At 39.1% G+C, this 26,472-nt stretch overlaps 1 protein-coding gene across 1 annotated transcript; it reads right to left on the bottom strand.

Moving 5' to 3' along the window:
- Positions 1 to 20,753: 20,753 nt before the first annotated feature.
- LOC128581908 (small integral membrane protein 20-like) lies at positions 20,754 to 21,586 on the bottom strand. The gene has a single exon (XM_053585246.1). It carries the CDS (start codon positions 21,552 to 21,554, stop codon positions 21,351 to 21,353), a length of 204 nt encoding a protein of 67 aa, XP_053441221.1. The 5' UTR covers positions 21,555 to 21,586; the 3' UTR covers positions 20,754 to 21,350.
- Between the last annotated feature and the right edge of the window lie 4,886 nt (positions 21,587 to 26,472).

The following is a 26,472-nucleotide window of genomic DNA, read 5'->3' as shown; positions in this document are numbered from 1 at the left end:
TCTGGTTGGGTGCATAAATGTTAATAATTGAAATCTCATCATATTGAGTATTACCCTTAACAAATATGAAGTGGCCATTCTTATCCTTCCTTACTTTTGTTGGTTTAAAGCTTATTGTATCTGCAAATAGAATTGCAACACCTGCTTTTTTCTGATTTCCATCTGCCTGAAATATGGATGACCATCCCTTTACCCTGAGTCTATATTTATCTTTTGAGGTAAGATGAGATTCTTGGATGCAGCAGATATCTGGCCTGAGTTTTTGTATCCAGTCAGCCAACCTGTGCCTCTTTAGAGGACAATTTAAGCCATTCACATTAATTGAGAATATGTTTAAGCCTGGTAGAATTTTGGGTATTGAGTTTTTCAAAAGTCCAGTGGACATTTTTAATCATTTTGTCATTGTGGAAGTTGGAATTTGATCAAAAGTTTCTGAGTGAGTTTACTTTGTGGTGGAGGATTGTGCTGGTCATTATGGAGGATAAGTCTGAGACTATCCTGGAGAGCTGGTTTAGTTAGGGCAAATTTCTTCAACATGTGAATGTCATTAAAGTATTTAATTTCTCCATCATAAATGAAACTCAGTTTAACTGGATACAGGTTCCTGGCTTGAAAGTTATTTTGTTTTAGGAGATTAAAAGTCGAGGACCACTCTCTTCTAGCTTGAAAGGTTTCAGCAGAGAGATCTGCAGTCATTCTAATATGATTCCCCTTTTAGGTTATGGTTTTCTTACGTCTGACTTCTTTCAGAATTTTCTCCTTCATATTAACTTTGGTGTAGTTAATTATGATGTGCTTGGGTGATGCCCTATTTGGATTGAGTTTTGCTGGGGTTCTGAAACTATCTGCTATCTGAATTTCAGAATCGCTCGGCATGTCTGGAAAGGTCTCTTTCATAATTTCATGAAGAAGAGCCTCTGTGTCTTGTGAAGCCACTTCATCAACTTTAGGGATTCCTATGAGGCGAGTATTAGTGTTCTTCGAATTATCCCAGAGCTATTTGAGAGAATGATTCATTTTTGTTCTCCATTTCTCTTCCTCTTTGAGAGTTTGGGAGTGTTCAAAAGCTTTGTCTTCAATGTCAGAAATCCTTTCTTCTTCTTGCCCCATTCTGTTACTGAGGATTCTACTGTATTTTTCAGATCTTTGAGGACTGCAAATTCTTGTCTCACTGTGTCAAAATCTTTGGCGAGTTTGTCTTTGAATTTGTTGAATTCTTGAGACAACTTTTGAAATGCTCCTTGAATTTATACTTCCAACTTTGCCTCTATTCTATTAATCTTGTATACAATCCAAATTCTGAATTTAATTTCTGACATCTGAGCCATCTATTTATAAATGTGATCTTCAGTTGTGTCTACCATATCTTTCCTTGGTGGGGTTGATCTACTCTGGTTATTCATGTTACTGGAGTTTTTCCACTGATTCCACCCCATGATTATTTTACACCTTTTGAGTAGATGAACAGATAAAGAGAAGTTGGGTTGGCGGCTCCAGTAGTGATTAACCAGCCCTTTGCCCAAATGGTGGGACTAGTGTCTGTATCTTTTTTTCTAGAACTTTGCCAAGGACCCATACAGTGTTACAGCCTGAGAAAGTGGGGACCTGCTTGGCATGGTGGGGCTAATTGGCTCTGTCTTGTTTTTAGCTGGTCTCTGGCCAGCCCTAGTGAATCAGTTACTCTGGGTTGAAGTCTCAGCTGTGGAGAAATACCAGCAATTAAGTCACCCCACCCCCCACAGGCAACAATTGGAAAAGGAAAATCAAACCTTCCCACAAGCACATACCCAGGGTACCACTTGGATAGTCCTTGGGTGATTGGCCCAGTTCAAGAGGTCCAAATCAACTGTCTCAGTCAGCACCTGTCTCAGGTGGGAGAGTTCAAAAGGTCTATGGCAACTAGATAGCAGAGGTCTGCTGGAAGCTCAAGTATGACTCGCTCTGGTGTTCCATGAAGTCAGAAGAACCCATCCAGCAAATAAATTAGTCAGGAAGGTTGATGCCTCCTTCTCCACCTTGAACCTCTGTCACACCCAGTCCCTGGTAACCTGCAGAGCTGTTACCCAGTTCCCTCCAATGAACAGATGCTCCAGGGGGTTGCACCTGCCCGAGTCACAGGGAGATTTATGTCTTCTCAGCCAGACTGCTGCTCTCTGCCACTATCCAGCAGGGGGAGGTGAGGCCTGAAAACCTCAGGTTCTTAATGGAGGCTTAGACGGTTCACTCAGTTCCAGCCCTGCCCCTGATTGATGTTGCTGACAGAACAGAACAACTTCGCAGAATTTGTTTCTGTCCTGGCTAAATTCCCCTGAGGATCAGACGCTGTTCTAGTTCACAGAAACTGTGACTCAGTTCTGGTCTGTGCCACTGCCCAGTCTTGGCTGCAGTTTGTATTGTGGTGGCACAGGCTCTGCCTGCCCACCTTTGTCTCAGCTATGATCCCCTCAAGGTTGTGTGTATCTTAGGCTCAGTAAAGCAGTCCTCTGGGACAGCCCACCCTGGGAGTTGCCATCTCTGCATGGCATATTCTAGTCCCCTGCTCTGCCCAGGCCGGTACCGCCTCAGGAAAACCCTTTATGCATGGGGCCTGCGTTTCCTTCCCAGATTTGTTCTGCCAGTGGCTGCCACTGGAGAAGATGCCCAGCCTCCTCTGGTTTCCCAGAGAGATGGGGGGGGGTGTGCCTCCAGAATATCCAGGGGTGTGAACCCTATTGTTGCCACTGAGGCTGCTGCTCTGTGCCTCAGGATACTGCCACTCCTGTATGGTTCCCTCTAAGCTGACCATCCATCTTCTCCTTACTCCTGTGCTGCAGAATCAGCACTGAACAGCATCAGTCCATGCTCTGTCCACACTTCTCGAGAAAATACCCAAGAATCTGGACCTCATGAGGGACAGTCTTCCAGACCTTGGGGTGAGAGTGGAGGGGAGTGTTAAGAATTCAGAATTGCAGGTAGAGAATATATACAGTTTTATGCCTGGCAGAAGAGTGCTGTGGCACCCTGGTAGGGGAAGGAGGTCTGGTTTTTAGAGGGTCTCTCCCGTGGGATAAAATGGGAGGATTTTTGAACTCTGCTCGCTTGTTTTTTATGGAGTACTGCAAGCCATTCTCATGGGGGAGGGGACTCCTGTCCACTTGGCGATGGATTTTGTACCTTTTGTTTGTATCCTTGAGGTCACACCTCACCTCTTTTGCAGGGTTGATGTGCGTTCTTCAACCTTCTCTCTTGGCTCAGCTCCAATCCACTGTCTTACTTGCTAAACTTCTGTCCTTTAACTCTCCATCTGGATGGGAGCCTCTGTGAAAAGCTGTCTCCTGTCAGCCATATTGCCTCTGCCCCCCTGGCATTTTTTTTTTTTTTAACTGAACACATACTTGCCTTAAAAATCATTCAATTCTATTTCTTGGTATTTACTCAAATAAGTTTAAAACTTATGTCCACATAAAAACCTGCACATGGATGCTTGTAGAATCTTCATTCATAATTGCCAAAACGTAAAAGCAACTGAGACATCCTTTGATGGGTAAACGGATGAATAAACTGTGGCATATCCCAACAATGGAATATTATTCAGCACTAAAAAGAAATGAGTTATCAAGTTAGGAAGTGATATGGAAAAAGCTTAGATGCATATCATGAACTAAAAGAAGCCAATCTGAAAAGACTAAATACTGTATGACATTCTGAAAAAGGCAAATTTTGGAGACAGTGAAAGGATAAATTGTTTTCAAGGGTGAGGGAGACAAGGGAGAATTAATAGATGAAGCACAAAAAATTTTTCAGGCAATAAAACTATTGTTTATGATACTATAATAGTGGGTACATGTTACTATGCATTTATCTACTATACAAAACTTGTAGAGTAAACCCTAATGAAATTTACAAATTTGGAGTGATAACGATATATCACTGTAAGTTCATTTATTGTAACCAAGGTATCAATCTGGTGCGGGATGTTGATAGTAAGGGAGGTTGTGTCATGCGTGTGGGCAGGAAATATCTGAGAAATCTCTACCTTCTGCTCAATGTTGCTAGGAATCTAAACTGCTATTAAAAATAAAGTATTTAAAAGGGGAAATTTTTTCTATGTGAGTTTTATTTTCCAATTTGATTCTTCTTTTAAAAATAGTTTTATCTTGCCTTTTAGTGTTCTTTAAAAAAAATCTTTATGAACATTTACATTTTCATATCTCTTTGATATAAAGGTTTGAGCTGGCAATTCCATCCTGTTTTTAATTCTGTGAAATGGTCAACTCAACTTTAAAAAATTGCTCTTGTATTATTGTTTCACTGTCTATTCTATAATTCCTTTTAGAAGCTTGTTGAAACATCTCTGTTTTCTGCCTCCTACCTCTTAACTACTCTTTTATTTGAAAACAATACAAAAGAAAAAACCTTTTCATTTTACTATGTTGCATTATAATGATAATTCATGGTTTTGTCCTCTTATTTACTAATTCTTCTATTTAATGATGCCCAGTAAGTTTTTTCTCCCTATTTATCCAATATTTCATTTCAATCATTTAAAAACTTCCAATTCAATAGTGTCTTACAATTTAAGACACTATTTTTTGTATCCAGTTGTTACTGTTTCATGTATGTTGTGTTTGATAATTTCTTATTTTTATAGGTGGTATTCTTCCATTTATCTTCTTACACATTCTAAAAATAATTTTTAAGGCCTTTGTCAGAACTCATTTATGAAATTTATTTTATCTTGAGTCTATTTATATTTGGATAACTAATTTTGTTAATTCTTGTACTGGTTAGGGACAATGGAAATATCCCTCAGATAAACAGAAAACCTGATTAAGTCTAGCTTTCACCAAGAGGGATTTCTGTTTCACATAGGAGATTTCAAAGTAGATGGTATAGGACTGTGTAATATACAACAATATCACCAATGATCCAGTGGCTTTATATCTTTTGTCCTCAATTTCACAAGTTGGTTGTTTGCCTTCAGGCATCATGTGTGCCCTTTAGACATGAAAAAAAAAAAAAAGAGGATCAAATAGGACTTTTCCCTATTGAGGCTTTGTCTTTTGTTTTGTGAGGAAAAAAAGTATGTCTTCCTAGGAATTTCTGCTTTTCTTTCATTGTTGGGGACTGTGTCACACATTCTTCCATAGCTGGAAGAGATGCTGGCATAGTGAGTGTTTCTTTTTCTGGCCTCTATAATAGAGGGAGGTGAGGAAAAGGGAAATTGGGAAAAGACATTAAGTCAATCTACCTTATTTTCCACTGTGTTACTGCACATCATTAGATTCCTTTAAATGTTTTGAAACATTTATTTGCAGAAGGTTTTTGTTTGGTTTGGTTTTTTCTTTCTTTCTTTATACGTATTCATCCTTCCTTATTAATGACCTCAATCTATCCCCTAACCTCCAATTTGAAGAAGCAGATCTGTTAGTGATGATGCAGGGTTTTTGTGTTATGGTGCCCATTGGGTCTCCACCTGTCCAGTCACCAAGTTTAGATTGCTTTTTAAATTTCTAGAAGTAAAACTATATCTATGGCCTTCTTCTTCCCTTGAATCCTAATATTGTATAAGCTTAGAGCAGCAGGGAGGAGAAAAATGTTAGCAATTTTTTGCAGACAGTTCTGAGTGGAAGACTAATTATAGTCTCCCATCTCACATGGAGATTATTTTCTCCTCATTAGTTCATAGATGCCAAGCTTCTGGCCACTGTTACCAGTTTCTAGATTTAGAACCCAGCATGCCTGTTTATTACTTAGTATTTCTGTTTCATTTCAAGTTCACTGAAATTTTTGTCTTTTTAAAAAATAGTTTAGCTACTTCTTTTTGGTTTACTCTTCTTACATATTGACTGGTGTATCTCTGTGTTTGCAACGGAGCAATGTGTTGATGTATGAACTAATCAAACCAGCTTGAGTGTAACTCCATTCTTGATCACCCAAGTCTTTTGCATTGTTCTACATTTGTTTTCTTGTGCAATTAATCTTTGAAATATATTTGTGAGATTATTAAAGGCAGAGATAATGTGCTTCTACAATATATTTCCCTAAAAGATTGAAGGATTGATACACACTCAATCCTGAACTATGAAGACCTACTATAGATGCATGGTGGCGCCAGTCACTAGAGTTCTGGCTAATAGACTATTTGGTGTGTGAGATTTTCATTCATATATATATATATATGTGAATGAATATTCATTCATTATATATGTGTATATATATATATATATATATATATATATATATATATATACACACACACACACACATTGAATGGGAAATTGAAGGACAGGATTTAAGCATCCAAACATTTATGTTGACCCTATTGGAGATTGCAGAGAGGATGTTTAAACTATTCCAGTAATTTCTTGGTCTACTAATTTAAAGAAGAAATACTGGAATTAGACAGATCTGACTTAAAAGTCTAGTTTTCTTATTATTAGTTAATGTGAACTTGGTCAAGTCACTTACATTCTCTAAACCACTGGATTTTACCTTAAAAATACATATAATAATAATATCAACCTCATAGAGTTGTGGCAAATGTAAGTAAGATAATACATGTAAAGCTCTCTGCACAGTGTCTGTCATGAAGTAAACCTATTCTAGAGGGTACCTGTTATTATCATCTATTTATTTTCTAGACAACCATGAAAAGGCAAATTTTCTTCTTTTCATTTTCAAGAATTGAGGTTTAGTATAACCAAAGTAAACATGGCTAACCCAAGGTAACCATTAAGCCAATCTTTAATTGGTGTTTTGTAATTTCAGATCACAGCACATGCCTTCTTCGTACCTTTGACTATTGACTTTGTCTGAGGATTGTCTGAGAACTGCTATCTAGCTAAGGTGAAATCCTAACCAGGTACTTGTTGTACAATTAACAAGTCCTACTCACCTATGCTCATTAAATTAGGAAGATCAATTTTAATTTCTTTTCGTCTGTCAATGGCTGTGCATCCTCCTGACCCTACCCCATCTTGGCCAATTTTTTGGTTTCTACCATTTCCTATTGTATCATCCTTTAAAAACTGCTATTTGCCTAATAGAACAAAATAAGTGTTTACTGAGTGGAAAATTCTCTTTGCAATGGTGCTGAATACTAAAATATTGTATCCACACTTTGCTTTCCCTCCACAGAGTTCAAAACCTTAAATAATAACTTCATGCACTGCTCATATACTTTGACCAAAAAATATGCAATAAATCACAGGACTTTTTTCAATCCTAAAATCTCACTGTAATTTTAAGCAACTTCAGGGAGCATTATCATGTGATTTTCTTCTTAGATATCACAGTGAAAATTTACTGAGAGACAACCATTGATTTTTTTCTTCCCATCTTAGTAGCTGTTGCCAATGAATTATGGTAGCTATGGGATACTTTTAAAGTTATTTATGTCACATGTGAAGATTGAGTAGGCGATCAGGATGAATCATTTGGGGACCTATTTGAGTTCGTTTGTGCTGCTGTGACAGAATACCTGAGACTGGGTTAATTTATCAAGAACAGAACTTTATTTCTCACAGTTCTGGAACCTGGGAAGTCCCAGATCAAGGATTCAGCATCTGGCGAGAACCTTCTTGCTGCATCATTATAGGGTGGAAGGCAGAAGGGCAAAAAGGGATAATCTCTGTGTATTTACATGGTAGAAGAACAAAAGAGCAAACCCACTCCTGCAAGCCCTTTTTTAGTGACATTAATCCATTTGTGAGGACAAGAATTCAATGAGCAATGTCTTTATTTAGGTGTCTACAATCACCTCCACCTAAGTGAATTCACCATCTTACTATAAATAGATTTTCCTGGAAACAGACTCTTAAATGGAGATTTGCATGCAGGAAGTTTCTTGGGAAGTACTCTTGGCAGCAACCCACATGAAAGGGAAGGAGGAAAGCAGGATAGGGAAAAGGAAAATTTGTTGCCATGAAAATCCCTTACTGGGGCCAGTGCCCATAGCACAGTGGTTACGGTGCCAGCCACACACACCGAAGGTAGTGGGTTCAAACGCAACCTGGGACAGCTAAACAACTGCAACAACAACAAAAATATAGCCAGGAGTTGTAGCAGGCACCTTCATTCCCAGCTACATGGGAGGCTGAGGCAAGAGAATTGCTTAAGCCCAAGAGTTTGAGGTTGCTGTGCACTGTGATGCCCTGGCACTCTACCGAGGGCGACATAGTGAGACTCTGTCTCAAAAAGAAAAAAAAAAAAAAAAGAAAGAAAAGAATAAAAAGAAAAGGAAGTCCCTTATTGGTGGATCAGATACTCTTTTTTTTCTTTTCTCTTTTTAAATAAAACTGGAGCAACACAGGCAGTGTGAATAGAAAGTAAAAGTAACATGTGCAAGTTTCAGTGTAACAAAGAGAATTTTGTATTTAAGAACAAATTGAAAGTTTAGAGCTCTTCCAAAGAGAGTTGGAAGTGGGTCCCTCTCAGGAGTAGAAGAGGCGAGAGAGACCAATCAGATACTCTTTAAGTTCTCTGAATGTGATGCTGGCTAAGGTTCTGTTGGCAGGAAGGGCAAAGTCATGCTTGTAATATGTGTCAATTTGTGAAAATGAATTGCTTCCCTTTCTAGGGTGAAAGCAACCTAATGTAGCTGACTTGTCTCCAAGTGGCTGGCTCTGGTCCTTATGGGATTGTGCCAAATTGAGTTTTCAGTGTTGGTCCTCTGTTGTTGGCAGGTTGGACATTGGCAGCTAGGTCAGCATGAAGAGTGGGAACCCATGCCGTTAGCCTGTGCCTAGCTTCCATACTTGCCAGCATGGCTGCTCTATGCAGGTGCCTATGGTGCCATCACCAGAGCGGCCAATGACTAATGTCAGCTGGTTGAGTTATTCTTTCCACTTGATTGTTTATGCCTCTTCCTTTGTGGATACTCACTAGTGGGACTTAACACGTCATATAAATTGTTCACATTTCATTCTTAATTTCACAGATCAATGCAGATACTAAGCCATACACACCTTCTCCAGATCTCCTTGTTTTTTTTTGTTGTAGAGACAGAGTCTCACTGTACCGCCCTCGGGTAGAGTGCTGTGGTGTCACATGGCTCACAGCAACCTCTAACTCTTAGGCTTATGTGATTCTCTTGCCTCAGCCTCCGGAGCAGCTGGGACTACAGGCACCCGCCACAACGCCCGGCTATTTTTTTGTTGCAGTTTGGCCGGGGCTGGGTTTGAACCCGCCACCCTCGGTATATGGGGCCGGCGCCCTACTCACTGAGCCACAGGCGCCGCCTGATCTCCTTGTTTTTGATATCCCAGGTTTTCAAGGCCTTGAACCAAACAACCAAGCCATTCACCATTGCCTGTGAATCTATGAATAACCTTTTCTCAAGCCACCTTTTCTCTTTCTACATAAAGTGGGTAATCATTCGCACAACCCGATGTTCTACTCTCTAGGGGGATTTTCTGTCGCCCCTTGATAGTCACCCGTGAGTGGAACTATATTATATTAGCAATCATTTTTAGTTTGAACCTACATGCCAAGTCAACCCATTCATGAACTAGTTTGGTATTTTTCTTCCTCTATCGCTTGGTCAAAAGAAACCGTCATGCAGGCATAGGTGTGATTTGAAGAAGAGGCATCAGTGCATTTACCACTGGCCATTCCTGGGAGACTCTTCATTATGAGCCATTGGTGGCCACACTCCCAGCAACTGGACCAATGAGAGTCTAAACCTGGGTAGTGAGGCATAGCAGTCACTACACTATTTCTGCATTAACTTGCTCCTCATGCACTTTTTATCTTTTGATGGAACCGCCACCCATGTATTCAATGAGGTTGTAAATATGTGAATCACTCTTGATTTCTTCTCCATAACCCTTACTTCTCCATCCCAGACGCCTTCAGTCACCAATTGCTGATTGCTAGATCTCCATTTCTACTCTGTCTCCTCTTCATCACCACCAGCTTAAGCAGCAGAAATAGGAATGACCAAATCTAAATTTCAGAAAAATCATTTCAGTCTCAGTGTGAGGAATAGATTAATGGAGGTGGGACTGGCAATATGAAAAACTTAGGGGGTTAACAAAAAGAGCTATATAGCTTGAAGGTTGGTTTAGATTGGAATGTAGAGAAGTGGCTAAATTCTGGCAATTTTCATAAGGCAGACTTGGGAATGGTAGAGAAATGCAGAATGACTTCTAGGTGTCACCTTCAACAAGGTAGAGAAGAAAACAAGGTCATTTAATTCTAGGCTATGTGCTAATTATTCTATAATCATCTGGGACCCAGAAGACCCATATTTCTTATTTAGGTCTTAATAGCTTTGGCATTTGCTATGGTTTGACTGTGTCCTCCACAAAGCATGTACTAGAAATTGAATCCCCAATGTGACATTGTTGGGAGGCGGAGCCTAGTGAGGGTGATTAGGCCAGGAGGGTGGAATGGATTGATTAATGTTATTATCTTGGGCATGAGTTTGATAAAAGAGAGAGTTCATTCCCTTTTAACTCTCTCTTTTCTTACCTCCCATCTTTTTTCCTTCCCTCCCTCTCTTTCTCTTGCCTTTTACCTTCTACCAGAGGAGTGATCCTGCAAGAAGGTCCTTGCCAGATACTGACCCCTTGATCTTAGACTTCCCAGCCTCCAGAACCAAACATAAACTTATGTTCACAAGAATCAAGAATCTCTTCTCAGAGATTCTGTTGTAGCCATACAGAATAGACTAAGACAGCCTTGCATCATCTCTACATCTAGGGATCTTTGGCCAAAAAAAAAAAAAAAAAAAAAGAGAGAGAGAGAGAAATGACTATAATTGTCAGTCTTAGAGACAGCACTTTGTGATCATAAAAGATTTTGACTTTTCTCATTTATCTCTCAGTCTGTAGAATCTAATAATTACCTGGCACACAGTAGGCATACAAAAATTATTTACTGAATTGAATTAAACTATTTTTAAACTATTGAATCATTACTTGCTAATTGAAACCATGGGCCTCCATATTCCATACATTAGCTATTAGGAAATAAGGGAGGCAAAGTTCCCAGGGTAGCATTTGGGTCACATCCATCCTCACTTTCCACTATGTTTTCTGTGTTGGAATAAACTCTGAAATTCTAGGGTTGACTCTTAATAATAACAAGACAATCACTTGGATTCCTTGGAAATCACTTTGGATGATTTATCTTCATGGAGGACATGGTCAGGACAGGCAAAGCGAAATGGCATTTGGCTTTCCAACATTTCCTAATAATCATCCTTAACAAAACTGTTTCAATATAGCCATTGAATGCTAAACCTGGAAAGGGCCTTAGAGATTGTAAAATCCAACCTCTTTCTCTTATGATGAAGATAGTGAAGCATGATGGAGCTAAGCAAAGCTACTCAATGTTTCATAGGTAATCAGTGATAGAATGGAACCCAAAAGCCATTGTTCTGTCTTTTAAACAAGGTCAAGCCAGGAAGCATAATTTGAATGACTAATGTATTTTAGGCAATTTTAGAACTACTGGTGCTGCAGAAAACAATCTCCTGGCTTTTAGCTTACTGCCTGATGGGAGAGAGACACAAAATCAGATTTTAACATCATAAATTTAGGAGCATAATGCAATCTTAGTTAATTTCCATCATTGGTTGAGAATTTATAGAATGTTTGATCACTTTGTATAGCCTATTAGTTCATTTAATGTTCTCATGAACTGCTTTATCTATTAATTCCTTCCCAACTCCAAGCAGTAAATAAAACTGGAAGTATACATTGAGAGGATTTCTTTAAATCAAAATGCATGTTCAGGTCATTACCCTTTATCTCACAGCTGAAGGTATCTACCATATAGATTGTGGGTGATCATCAGACCCTACCTGTTCCAAGTGTGTGTGTGTATGTGGGGGGGGGGTTTGGGAGGGGTAAGGCATAATCAACAACTCTGGAAACCTTATGAGGACCATTCAATAGGAAAGCTCTGTGATATTCTTAGCAGGTAGAAATTGAGCTTTCCATGTTTATGATTTCTTTGGGGACAATATAGGAGTATTATAAGACCATAAGGTCGTATTTAAAGCTGGTGAAAGGCCGTTTAAGGTTTAGAAGGCAATGCCAGAATACTGATCGGGGTTTTTGACAGCTAAGCCATGAACATAGCTTTTTACTGCTTCATGCAACTGACAGCTGAAAACCTCTGACATCAATTTACATTTTGACAGCTCCCTAAATACATGATACCCATGTCCTGAAATGCTTTATAGGAAGATTGGGCAATTGGCTGTTAAAATCAAAGAACTTCAATGAAAACAGAATTTAAAAAGCCAAGATTTACTTTGAGACTTTTACTGATCCACATGGGGAAAATGTGTTCCCCCTAGCCTCAATCATTCCAGTGAGGTGATGTCATCTAAACCAAGAAAGACTCAAAAGGTTGCTACATAACAGCTTGCATATTTTTAGTGCTTCTCTCCCTAAAACTTTTGATACCAACTAAACTAGTTCATTATGTAATTAGAGAAGAAAAGCACAGAGTATTTAAGCTTACTGTAGGCTTTCTACATCTTCTTTATTTTATCATTTGTTATTGAGCACTTTTTTATTTGCCAAACATTGTTCTGGGCCCTGAGAAGAAAGTGAAGAAAAATAAATGGAGTCCCTGACTTTAGAGAGCTTATGTTCTAATTTTGAAGATGAGTGAGTATAGAAAAATAAATACATAAATAAAATGATGCTGATACCAAAAGAAACTTTGCAGTTGGCTAAGTATGAAGGGTGTTTTATATGTTTCAATGACATCATACAAAATTCAGCAGAATTATCCATGATGATTAGGGCAGTATAAATTGTATAACATCATTGTAACCCTGTTTGGTGGTACTTAAAAACAACCTTGATAAGTTGACCACCCAAAGGGACTTTAATAAACTGGTCCACATATGGACCTGGTCAACATAAGGAACTAGGCCTATAGTACTGATACATATGTGTGGTGCATGTCCAGTCTGTAAAAATTAGGTCAATTTAAGGAGGTGGTCAATGTAGGGAGGCAGTCAATGATGGAGGTTTTACTCAACCATTCTGTTTCCAGTTCTATTTCCATAAATAAGTTATATATAAAGACAGATATGAGGATTTTCATAGCACTATCCCTGGTTGGTCCCAAATAGAAAACGATCAATATACATATACATATCAATAATAGAATGGATAAATTGTCATATTATCCATATGCTAATGTAATAGAGTAAAATACAATAGTGAAAATAAACATACTACTGCATGCAACATGAATGAATTTCATAACATAATGTTGAGTTAAATCCCAACACTAAGAGTATAGTATCTGCCTTTAGGGAGAAGAGGTAGATAGTGACCCTGCAGGGGTACCAGAGGGGCTTCTAGATTGCTGTCATTTCCTGAGGTGGGGGGTAGTGGTTACACGAGTGCATTCTCTTCATAAATATGTATTAAAAGAACTATGATTTCTGTGCTTTTCTATGTGTGTTATGTTTCAATTAAAAATATACATAAAATACTGAAAGAAAGAAAGGGTCTTCTCTTTTCCAGGGAAGCTCATGTATTATCTTATCAAAATCATGTATAGTTGAAAGAAAAAATCTTGATGATTAGGTGATCCAGGGATCCGCAAACTCTAGTACTGTTTTTATACAGAACATAACCTAAGAATATTTTTCACACTTTAAAGGGCTGTAAAAGAAGTAGGAAGAAGAGAAGGAGGGCTCAGAGGAGGAGAATATACCGCAGAGACCACATGTGGCCTTCAAAGCTTAAAATAATATGCTTACTGTCTGTTCCTATAGAGAAAAAGGGACTGAACTGTTGTAGTCCAACACCCTCCCATTGTGGAGATAGTGAAACTGAGGCCAGAAAGAAATGACATCCAGCCCATTGGCAGCAGAACTAGGACTGTAGGTTAGTTTTTTTTTTTTTTAACATATGGACTGCTCTTTCCACCAATTAACGTGCTTAATCTATAACGTCCACTCAGACTTCTCACTAGACCTGGGTATCCCCATCTTCATGTTGCCCATGGGCAACTTAAGCTCAATTCATCATCTTCCCTATCCACAGCTGCCCAGCCAAGCCTGCTCTCTCAACTGTCCAGCCACCGCTCAGGAACCAGTGAGGCAGTTTTCACTCCTCTTTCCTTTTCTACAGCTCATGTCTAATTGGTCACCAATGGTTTGCAAATCTCATGTTGAAATGTGGTCCCCGGTGTTGGAGGTGGGGCCCAAAAGGAGGTATTTGGGCCATGGGATTGGGTCCCTCATGCGTAGATTAAATCCCCCCCTTAAGGGTGAGTGAGTTTTCACTCTACTAATTCCCTGGGGAGCTGGTTGCTGAAAAGAGCCTGGAACTCCGTACCTCTCCCCAGGTGACCTCTGCTCAGATCTGCTCCTCTGGGCCTCCTGCCATGAGCACAAGCAGCCTAAGGAGCCTCACATGTGCAGACATTCAGACTTGAACTTACCAGCCATCAGAATTGTGAGCCAAAGAAACCATTTTTTTATTTTAAACAAATGTCCCAGCCTCAGGTATTCCTTTGTAACAACACTGAACATACTAATATACCTGTCAATTCTATCCTCTTCCCTATTCCAACCACTGCTACCTCAGATTAAAACTTCATCTCCTCCCTTCAGAAGTGCTGGTTGGTCTCTGACTGGCCTTTCCATCTTGCTTTCTTGCAATGCATCCCAAACTAGGATAATCTTTCACAACTGGAGATTTGACATCCCACTTGTCTAGGATGGAAGTGGAAGACATTATTCTTAGTAAAGCATCACAAGAATGGAGAAGCATGAATCCTATGTACTCAATCTTGATATGAGGACAATTAATGACAATTAAGTTTATGGGGGGGGGAAGCAGAAAGAGGGATGGAGGGAGGAGGTTGGGGCCTTAGTGTGTGTCACACTTTATGGGGGCAAGACATGATTGCAAGAGGGACTTTACCTAACAATTGCAATCAGTGTAACTGACTTATTGTACCCTCAATGAATCCCCAACAATAAAAAAAAAAAAAAAAAAAAAAAAAAAAAGAAATACTTAATTCAATTTCCATCACCAAGATGGAAACCACTAGCCAGATATGGCTATTTATGCATAAAGTTAAATTAATTAAAATGAAAGAAAATGAACAAACAATTCAGTGCCTCAGTCGGAGTAACTACGCATCAAGTGCTCAGCAGCCACAGAGGCAAGAGCATTTGCCACATCAAAGTGGCTGCACAGCTATGGAAAATTTCCATCAGCGCAAAACGTTCCACTGGGCAGTACAGTCAACACCTATGGAAGAATGTCTGAGCCCCTTAACATGGCCCATAAAGTGTATCATTGCCCGGCCCCTGCCTTGTTCTTCAGTCACCTCTTGTCATTTCCCTTCTACAGCTTTGTATTTCAGTGAGAGTAAAGTGCTCATAATTTCCAAAAACACAATATTATATATGCCATCAAGCTTCAGCATGCAATATCTTCTGCCCAGAAAGCCCATCCCTACTGCCAACATTTACTTGTTCAAAATCAACTCAAAATGTTACCACTTCTAGGAAAACATCTATGATCTCCCTTATTCCTCTTCTGGCCATTTCTACACTACAGACAGATTTTTGTCAGTGCATTTATATAACATTGTATTGGAATTTGTTTTTTATTGTTCTATATACTGCGAAAAATCCTTGAAGGGGTTGGCAAATGTTTGCTGCAAAGGTCCTGATCGTAAATACTGTTGACTTTGACAGCCTTGAAGTCTCAGACACAACTGTTTAACACTGCTGTCCAGAGAGGGAAAGCAGTCACACCCATATGCAAATGAGTGGGCGTGGCTTGCATTAGCTAGTAGCATCCTCTTCTGACTCCAGGTCAGAAAAGATTATGATGTCTCCCTCAGGACATGTTTTTGAATAGGACGAATGAGTGTGGGAGAACAAAACTAAACATCACTGGGGGATGAGCTCCTGAAAACTTCACCACCAGGGGAAATGATGTGGGGTGTTATTACGCTTATTGAGATTATTTTTCAGGATCTTGAAACTTAATCCTGGTTTAAATTTTTAAAAAAACGGTGGCAGAAGATTTTGTTATTTATTTCATTCACTGTTAACAAGCACACATATCACTACATGGCAAATTTGGTTTTTCAAAGATCTGACCATTGTTTTAATATAACTGGCTTTCTTTGTAATCTTCTGTACTTTATTTTAAGCATTTAAAACTGTTTTTCTGAAGTGATCCTTGGGCTACATCAGACAGCCACAGGGCACAGAACAGTTAAGGACTCCTACCTGTGCCTAGGCTCTGTCTGCCGGCGCAGGCAGGGAGGGACTTGTCACTCTGTCTAGACTGCAGGAGATCACCCTGCAGCCGCAGCTAGTGAGCCCCATGTGGTGTTTGAGCAATTACCCAGCCAAAAAGCTGCCTACTGGAACCCTCCCCACCAAAGAATGCCTGGCCACTTTCTGGGTGTTTGTCTGGATTTGGATTCTCCAAGGGTTGGAAAATCTGCCATCCCAAACACTTTCCCCTGCCTTTGCCACAGAATGAGCTAATGGGACCAGGGCTCTACCTGAAAGCTCTTTTTAGCTCTTTTAGAGGGCTGGGAGGAGAAGAGGGAGAGGCTGTGAACCCCAGAGCTATGGACTTTGGCTAGAGCTAAATGTGCATGGATTTATACCAGGGAAAGAAATCGTGGCCTGAGAGTCTATGGCTGAGTGGATGCTAATTATATATATATAATAAAAAAAAATATATATATATATATATATTTTAATCACATTCTGCCTCAGGCCAGGGCTGAAGCTGCTAAGAATAAGTGTGGGCTGGAGAATTTTTTCTTATTGTTGTTGTCAAAAGCTTTTGTACGTTCAAATATTTTGTAACACAATTGAATGCACTTTGAATGAATTAGATAAACAAGGGACTCTGGTTAAAGATGAATCTCCAAAAATTCACAGTTGCCCGATCAATTATGTTTTGAGAAAGAAAGCTTAAGTGCTGGTCAGAGAAGACAGACCTCCTTGAACCCAGGTTTAGAAATGCCCAAACCCTTAAGTTATCCAGACTCTACTGATCATTGAGCTAATGGAGTCTGTCAGGAGGCAGGCTGACTTGGATTAAATTCCAAGTTCTGCAACTTGCTAGAGATGTGACACAAATAGTCACTTGGTCTCTGTGACCTTCTATGTCCTCATGTGTAAAATGAGTATAATAATACCTACCTCTATTCCCAAGACAAGAGAGTGTAGATTTGCAATTGCTTTGTGTTGGTCTCTTTGTTTTACTAATTGAGTTGCACAGGCTCCTGTAGGGCAGGCACAGTGCAGAGCATGCCTCCTTGTCCCACAGCAGGGCCACCTCACAATAGGCGCACAACAGCTACTTGATTGAGATTATTTTTCTGTCTTCCTTGGGCTGTGTGATTTACCTTGTCCATTTGGGTTGGGATATGAGTACCAAATGTTTGTTCCTCGTACTATTTACATACCGTATATTATTTACTAATATTTTACTACTAATTTTAACAGGTCATTCTTCCTGTCTCCCACCCTCATCTCACCTTTTCTCAAGACATTCTAAAAGTGCAGGTGGGAAGTGTGGCTTTTGAGTGCACATTACTATTGTACATTCACAACCATAGAGGGTCCCTAACTTCTGATAGTGCAAAGGCAATGCACATTCAGTAGAAACTGTACTTTGAATTTGGGTCTTTTTCTCAGCTAGTGATATATGGTACAATATACTCTCCTGATGATAGGCAGAAGCAGTGACCCCTGCTCTTGGTCAGCCACCCAATCACAAGGGCACTGCACAATCGGTACTGTATTTACAGTGTAATGTATTTAATAAATTACATGAGATAGTCAACACTATACTCTAGAATAGGTGTTATGTGTTAGATGATTTTGCCAACTGTAGGCTAATATAAGTGTTCTGAGCACATTTAAGGTAGGCTAAGCCAAGCTAAGCCATGCTATTAAAAGCATTTTCAACTTGCTATATTTTCAACTTACAATGGTTTTTATTAGGACATGACCCCAGTGTATGTAGAGGAGCGTCTGTATTTGGTGGGTCTCTGCACTAGGGTTATCGCCCCCTATCACATTTAGTGGCACTAAGTATCTCAGTTCCTGTGTAGGCCAGGAGATTTCCAAGTTGAAAATTATCTTGGAGGATTCTGTGGGTTTTTTCTTGTCATTCAGGGAGGCTAAGGTGCTTAGGTAAATTTCTGGGATCCAACAGCCACCTATTGATGGAAGTCTTCAAAAGTAAAATGAAAATGACTCCAAATGGTCATTCATTTAGGAAATAGTTATTAAAATATTGGTCCACCTGGACTGCTATGATGGATGAATCCCGAGGACAGGGTTCATATAGTTGGTTCATTGCTGGGTCCCCAGTGCCTTGAACAGTGTCTGGCTCAAGAAATTTTTTTTGAATCAATAAGAGCAATATACAGCTAGATTCCTGCCTTCAGGGATTGTAGATGTATAAATGATTATGAGAAAAATGAAAGCAAGGGAGAAAACAGCTTGGTCAGCATGAGGGAGTCATGAAGTCTTCATTAAAGAGATGGCACCTGAGCTGAGACTTGAAGGATGCTCAAGAATTTTGTAGTAAGCAAATGATGAAATTATGGCCAGAAGAACTAGTGTGTACAGAGGATGCACAGGGGAACATAGCATGGTATGTTACAAGAATTGCGAGTAGTCTGGGATTGCTTGTGTGTTTAGGGAATGGTTAGACAAAATGGTAGAAGACAGATCATGAATGACTTTTCTCTCCCAGCTTTTACCCATGACCTTGCGGGGAGTTCCCTATAATTGTTGACAGGAAGCACAAACTTGGTCTAGCTTGCAGATGGCAATTTAGGATTTGCAGGCATCACCCAAAAGTAGACAGCTGTAGCACCACAGACCCCTTCTGGGAAATTTCTGAGAAACAGCAGTGAAGGGAATAGAACTTCAAGCAGTGACCGGATTGATCCTTTGCTTGCAAAGAGAAGTGTTCAGACATGATTCCATACCTATTCATGTTCTGTCATAAAGGATGTGGCTGGATATTCAGGCATGTGGAAGAAACATTGGAAAATTGGTGGCAAGGAAATTTGGGGAACAAGTATATTGAATGAACCTTTCTGAGTGGGTAAAAAAATGTGAAGATATTTGTGTCTCATGTAAATGCTCACCACAGGTGACATTAGCAGAGGAGAATTTTAATATTCTAGTGGATAGGCTGACTATTCCATGATACCAGTCATCCTCTTTTCCAGCCCCCTGTCATTGCTCATTGAGCTTATGAAGAAAGTGGTTATGGTGATAGGGATGGAAGTTATACATGGGCACAGCAACAGATTTCTACTTTCCAAGGCCAGCCTGGCTATAGTCACCACTGAGTGTTCAATCTGCCATCAGCAGAGACCAACACTGAGTCTTCAATATGGCACCATTCCCTGGGGTGATCAGCCAGCTGTCTGTTGGCAAGTTGATTACCCTGGACCATTTCCATCATGGAAGGGGAAGCATTTTGTTCATACTGGAATAGATACTTACTCTGGATGCAGATCTGCCTTCTCTGCATGTAGTGCTTCTGCCAATACTACCATCTGTGGACTTACAGAATGTCTTATTGACAGCCATGGTATTCTACAGGGTATTGCCTATGATCAAGGAACTCACCCTACAGAAAAAAAAAAAAGTATGGCAATGAGCTCATGCGCATCAAATTCACTGGTCTTACTATGTTCTTTCCCATCCTGAAGCAGCTATCTTGATAGAAGAGCAGAATGGCCTTTTGAAGACTTAGTTATAGGGCCAGCTAGGTGGTAATACCACGCAGGGCTGGCATAAGGTTCTCTGGAAGGTTGTGTATACTCTGCTTCAGTGTCCAATACACGGTGCTATTTCTCCAACAGTTCATATTCATGGAACCAGGAATCAATGGTGGGAATGGATGTAGCATTATTCACTGTTACCCCTAGCGATACACCAGCAAAATGTTTCTTCCTGTTCCCACAACATTATGCTATGCTGGCCCAGAGGTCTTAGCTTCAAAGGGTGGAAGTCTTCCATTGGGAGATATAGTTGAATTCCACTGTTTTAAAAGTGTTCTTCAGACACTTAAAAGGGGAAGGGGAGAGCTACAGAGAAGGAGGGAAGGGCTGAGGGAAAGGCTGAGGGAAAGGAAAAGAAGAAAAAAAAAAGAACAAGAAAAGAAAAGAAAATAGTGACTAATCTTCACATAAATTGGTTATAATTTTGACCAAAGTATATTACTTAAACATTAATTTTTAACTCAATATGTTAATATGTTGTTTAGGATATTGTATCCTCATTTATAAGTGACATATGTTTGTAATTTCTCCTTTATAATAATATATTTTCTCCAACTTTAATATCAGGAATACCCAGATCAAGTAGAATGAATTTGATGTATTTCTTCTTTTTCTATTGTCTACAAGACTTAGCATGTTTTTTTGAAATTGTCTATAAGACTTAGCATGTTTTTTTGAAATTATCTTTTACTTTTATTTATAAATATTGGTTATCTATTTTTTGATACTTAAAAAAAATAAGAAGTTAACTGATGACTCTATACTGAATCTCAGAGTCAAAGCATTCTATAATAGACATACTCTTATTTGACAATGTGAATGTTACTTTCTTTGCATTATTATTATTATTGCTTAATATTTTGATGTAGCAATTGTCTGATTCCTTTTCTGAATGTATTTATGTTCTTCATCCTTTACAAGGTTTTTGTTTCTTTTTTTTTTTGAAGCACAATCATTTTAATATACGGATTTTCGCTTCTGTAATTCATCGTTGATTTCTATGCATGAGCACCCATCCAGTTTGACTTGCTGCATATTTATTTTCCAATATAGAGCAATCTTCACTAAGACATGGTTAAGCTGAATCCTTTAATCTTAAACAGCATGAAGTACCTTGTCCACAAAGAGCTTTATCTACTTGAACATTTTCAAAGGACCCTATGAGGTGGCTCAGTATGGTGGTTTTTTACTGAAATCTCTTATTTGGAAGATGGCAAAATAGAGCTGGACCTTCCTGAGCCCACTGGTTGCTGGTATTCACATCACAGCTTGCTTGGGGAAGTGGTGAAGGCGGAATAACAAGAAGATTGCCGCCAAACACAGCTGGGTGAGACAGCTTCATTTTTGCAAAGTTGACCAAATTATGAAAACCTTCGTAATGGTATAATTTGTTCCAGGGTTCTTTTGACATTTAAGAAGGGAAATATTAATCCTGTGCACAGTGTCTTTATTAAAGTACTCTTATTTACAGCATTCCGGAGTTTTCTTCTCGGCCATTGTCCTATGGTGAGGTGATTGATTACACTGGAGGCAGAATTGAAAGTTGGAGATACCTCCTTTCCTAATCGGGATCGATGACAGCCTTCTCATTTCCTGCCAACTGGATCCGACCACAATTTTAACCCTGGTGGCTGCACATCTTCTTGAATAATACCGGCCCAATTTATGGCTTGTTCCTTCTGGTACTCCTCCAATTTCATTCGGGGTCGGAAGTAGATGGGATAGAAGGCGGCGCCGATCCGGAAGACGAAGCCACCGAAAATGAGCGCGGTGCGCAGGTTCCGGGACATAGCGCTGGGCCCGGGGCTGCCCTGACCCACCGAGAGACTTTCCCTCTCGAAAACCTTGCTCAGGATTCAGGTTTTTGTTTCTAATAAAAAAAATAAATAAAAATTCAGATTAATATAAGGGTACATACGATTAGGTTACATTGTTTGCACTTGTTAGGTAAAGTCCAAGTTGCAGTTGAGCCATTTGCCCAGGAGGTGTGCTATATACTCCTACATTGCACCCAATAGGTAAGAGTTTATCACACCCCTTTCCCCCTCACCCCTTCTTGAATTTAAATGTGTTTTTCTCTTGTGGGTGTGTTGTTAATCCACTTGTTTCACATTAGTATTGAGTACATTAGATGCTTGTTTTTCTATTTTTATGCTTAAGAGGATATTCTTCAAATCCTTCCAGGTGAATGCAAAAGATGTGATGTCTCCATCTCTCTTTATGGCTGAATAGTGTTCTATGGTATACATATACCACAGATTGTTTATCCACTCATGAGTTGATGGGCACTTGGATTGTTTCCACATCTTTGTGACTGTGAATTGAGCTTATAAAATCATTTGAGTGCATATGTCCTTATGGTACGATGATTTTTTTTTTCCTTCTGGATCAGTGGTTCTCAACTTGTGGGTTGTGACAGGCATTAGGAAGGTTGAGAACCACTGTTCCGTATATAGATATCTAGTAATGGGGTTGCAGGATCAAATGGAAAGTCTATTTTCAGCTCTTTGAGGATTCTCAATGCTTCTTTCCAAAAAGGCTGTTATAGTTTACAATCCCACCAACAGAGTATAAGTGTTCCCTTCTCTCCCCACCCATGCCAGCATCTGCAGCTTGGGACTTTGTGATGTGGGCTATTCTTGCTGAGGTTAGGTGATATGTCAAGGTTTTTTTGATTCGCATTTCTCTGAAGATTAAGAATGATGAGGTTTTTTTTTTTTTTTTTTTTTTTTATGTGGTTGTGAGCCATTTGTCTGTCTTCTTGGTTGAAGGTTCTGTTCATGTCTCTTGCCCACAATGATAAGTGGAGTTTTTGCTCTTTTCTTGTTGATTAGTTTGAGTTCTTTGTAGATTCTGGTTATTAGCCCTTTGTTATGTCAGAGTTATAACATGTGAATACTTTCTCCCATTCTGAAAATTGTCTGTTTGCTTTAGTTGTTGTGCCGTTAGCTGTGCAGAAGCTTTTTGGCTTGACCAGGTCCCATGACAAAATAAGAAGGAAATACTCATGACAATTTCAGTCCTCATTTCTGGACTCATTTATTTATTTTCGGTGTTTCTGCAATTGCCAATGGACTCTTCTTCATAAAATCTTTTCCTAGGCTTATATTATCAAGAGTTTTTCTGATACCTTTTTTCTAGAGTTTTTATTTCATGTCATAGATTTAAATCTTTTATCCAGTATGAGTCAATTTTTATAAGTGGTGAGAGGTGAGGGTCCAGTTTCAATCTTCTACATGGGGCTAACAAGTTCTCACAACACCATTAATTAAATAGGAACTCTTTTCCCTAGTGTATACTTTGGTTTGGTTTGTCAAAGATCAGATTATGATATGGAAGGCTGGTTTCATCTCTGGTTCTCTATTCTGCTCTGTAGATCTATGTCTATTTTTGTGCTAGTACCATGCTATTTTGATCACTATTGACTTATGGTATAACCTGAAGTCTAGAAATGTGATGTCTCCAGAATTGTTTTCATTTCCTAGAATTGCATTTGGCTATTCAGGGTTTTTTCTGGTTCCATATGAAACGAAGAACTTTTTTTTTTCAAGTTCTTCAAAGTGTGACATTGGAGTTTTAATGAAGAGTGCATTAAATCTATAGATCTATGAGAAGTATGGACATTTTGACAATGTTGATTCTTCCCAGCTACAAGCATAATATGTTCTTCCATTTGTTAATGTCTTCTGGTATTTCTTTTCTCAACCATTTTGGACTTCTTATGCCTCTGAACCAACAGGCAAAGAAAGGAGCTACAGTGTTTGCTGGGGTGATTGAGCCTGACTACCAGGGGAAATTGGAGTAATACTCCACAATGGAGGTGACAGAAGAATGTCTGAACTACAGGACTACAACAGATCCATTAGGGCATCTCTTAGTGTGTGCCTTACAATTAAGGTCAATGGAAAACACAACAATCCAATCCAAGCAAGACTACTAATGACCCAGATCCTTCTGGAATAAAGGTACGCATCAGACTCCCAGTTAAAAAAACCTACCTTCAGCTGAGGTACTTTCTTAATAAAGGGAATGCAGAAATGGGTAGTCAAAGAAAGTAGTTAAAAAATACCAGTTGCAACTGTCCACATGACCAGCTCCAGAAATGAGGACTGAAATTGTCATGAGTATTTCCTTCTTATTTTGTCATGAATATGTGTGTATGTCTCAAATATCTTCATATTCTTTTCTTTTATGCTCTTATCATGTAAGATAAGATATATTGACCTCATATCATAGTATTGAAGTATTGTTAAATGCATTATAGTGTTTAAGTTATAAGTTATCAAGAAGAAAGGTAAACATCACTTGAGGTTCAAAGACTTAATATTTTCTGAGGAAGGGCTTTAGTGCATTTGTACATAGGATAGTTGTATCAAATTAGATAGAATTATAGCCATAATAATTAAGTATGGATTAAGTTGTGCATGAATGCCAAATTGACAAGGAGTTAACTTGTGATGGCCACTTTTATGTGTCAACTTGACTGGGCCACGAGGTAGCCAGATGTTTGGCCCAATATTCTTCTGGGTGTTTCTGCAAGACTGGTTTTGAATGAGATTTACATTGAAATTGATAGACTAAGTAAAATGGATGAGCCTCATCCAATCAGTTTGAAGGCTTGCAGAGAACAAAAAGACTGATCTTTCAGATCAAATTCTTCCTCCCTGACTGCCTTCAAACTGGGACATTGGACTTGTCTCTGCCTTTGGACTTGAACTGAAGCAATAGCTCTTCCTGAATATCTTAGTCTGCCAGAATTTGGATGGGAACTGCATCTGGTTTTCAGGCCTTTGGATTCAGTCTGGACCCAAACCATTAGCCCATGAGCCAATTCCTTATAATAAGCCTATCTTTTCTCTCTCTCATATATACAGTAGAGCCTCCATAGCTGACCACTTCCCTACATTGAGTACCTCCTTAAGTCGACTTAATTTTCATAGACCAGACATGCAGTGCATGTACATATTAGTAAAGTAGGCCCATACTACATAGACACACACACACACAGGGGGTGCCAAAAAATGTATGCACATTTTAAGAAAAGAAAAAGCTGTATTAAAATTGTAACACTCAATATATACTGATAATAAAAGATGAATACAAGTAATATAAGTCATGTTGAACACTTCTTGTAATGGCAGAAATCAAACATGAAGAGTATTACAAATTTAATACAGTTTTTTTCTTTCTTAAATGCATATACAGCTTTTGGTGTATATATATATATACATATACACAGACAATATAAAATGTATATGGTATATTTTATATATGCACATCTTATTAGTCTGATTCTCTGCTTACCCTAATATATGTTTTCAGATTTTAAAAGATTCCTGTTTAGAATAATGATGATAATGATAAAAATCAGAAGAATAATAATTAATATTAACTGAGCACTTATATGTGCTAGGGACATTCTGAATGCTTTACAAAGATTAATTAATTTAATACAACATCCTATGAAGAAACTGGGTCATAGAGATGTTAAGTGACCTGCTCAAGCTTTTACATCTGAAAAAAGCGAGAGCCAGGATTTGATCTCAGGATATTGTGATGTCAGAAATTTTGGCCTCAAGAAGCCCATAATTTCACTCATTTACCTACATGCTTTACTATCAAACACAATGTCATAATCTCTTCCTTTTTCTCCCTCTTGCTCTTACTGTCACTGTCATTCACACACACACACACACACACACACACACTCTCTTTATATGAATCTATAAAGTAATATGTCCTTAAAATATATAGAACCATATTAATTAGGAGTTGCATTAGCATAGTCAAAGAGACTGTTCTATAAATGTTTTCTATCAATCCTGGACCTTTCTCTCCAGGATTTCCTCCTCCCTCCTTGAACCAAGGAGGGCACCAACCCAGAGACTCATAAATCACATTTTATCTGCATCTGTTTTGCTTTTTCCACTCTTACATTTCACCTTGGTTGAGCTGTGTCTCTCTCCATCATGTATAAATGCTTCAGGCCCGCATTCAAGGGAATGTATCCAGCAAATTCAGGAGCCCTCCCTGTCAGCACGGGGTTGTTCAAATGCGGGCAGCGGTCCATCCAATAGGCACACTGTCCTCACAACACCCATTCAGCTGTTGGCCAGCTACACCTTGCAGATTCCTCCCTTGACCTATTCCCAGATGCTTCTGACCAGTTTTCATTTCATTTGTATATTTGTTTAATTCAGTGAAGCTTATCCTTGCTAGGACTGCAGAGCAAATTGGTAGCATGCCGTCTGATAATTACGAGGTTGTCATGGGCCTGATAGCAATGCCCTGCTCTAGCTCTTCAGAGAGCTCCCAAGGATGAATGCTCTTCATTCTTTTGGATATACAGCCGACAACTAGCATGTCCTGAGTTGCCCTAATAACAAAAGCCCATTCCCTCTACACACCAGGGGGAGAAGAGGACCAGGTTGATTTTTTTTCCTTAGTGATCTGCTGAAATCTCTCTCAGATTGACAGTCATCTTTTTCATAACACTGAAAAGATGTAACTGTAGCTTAATCATTCCCAAATGAATCCTGAAAAATATTTGGAAACAGTACACTTATACAAAATCATTTCAGCATTACTAGAAAGTTTCAGCCATTTGCTATAAACTTGTACTTTTAAGTGGCGACCGTGTGGTCTGCCTTTGGAACATCCAGTTCTTTATTTTTTATAGAATTAAAACCCCTGACACTTGTTTTAAGA

This window comes from Nycticebus coucang, chromosome 3, assembly GCF_027406575.1.
Source record: "Nycticebus coucang isolate mNycCou1 chromosome 3, mNycCou1.pri, whole genome shotgun sequence".
In the NCBI taxonomy this organism is placed as follows: domain Eukaryota; kingdom Metazoa; phylum Chordata; class Mammalia; order Primates; family Lorisidae; genus Nycticebus; species Nycticebus coucang.
The sequence above is the reverse complement of the archived record's forward strand: the minus strand, read 5'-3'. Positions and strand labels throughout refer to the sequence as shown.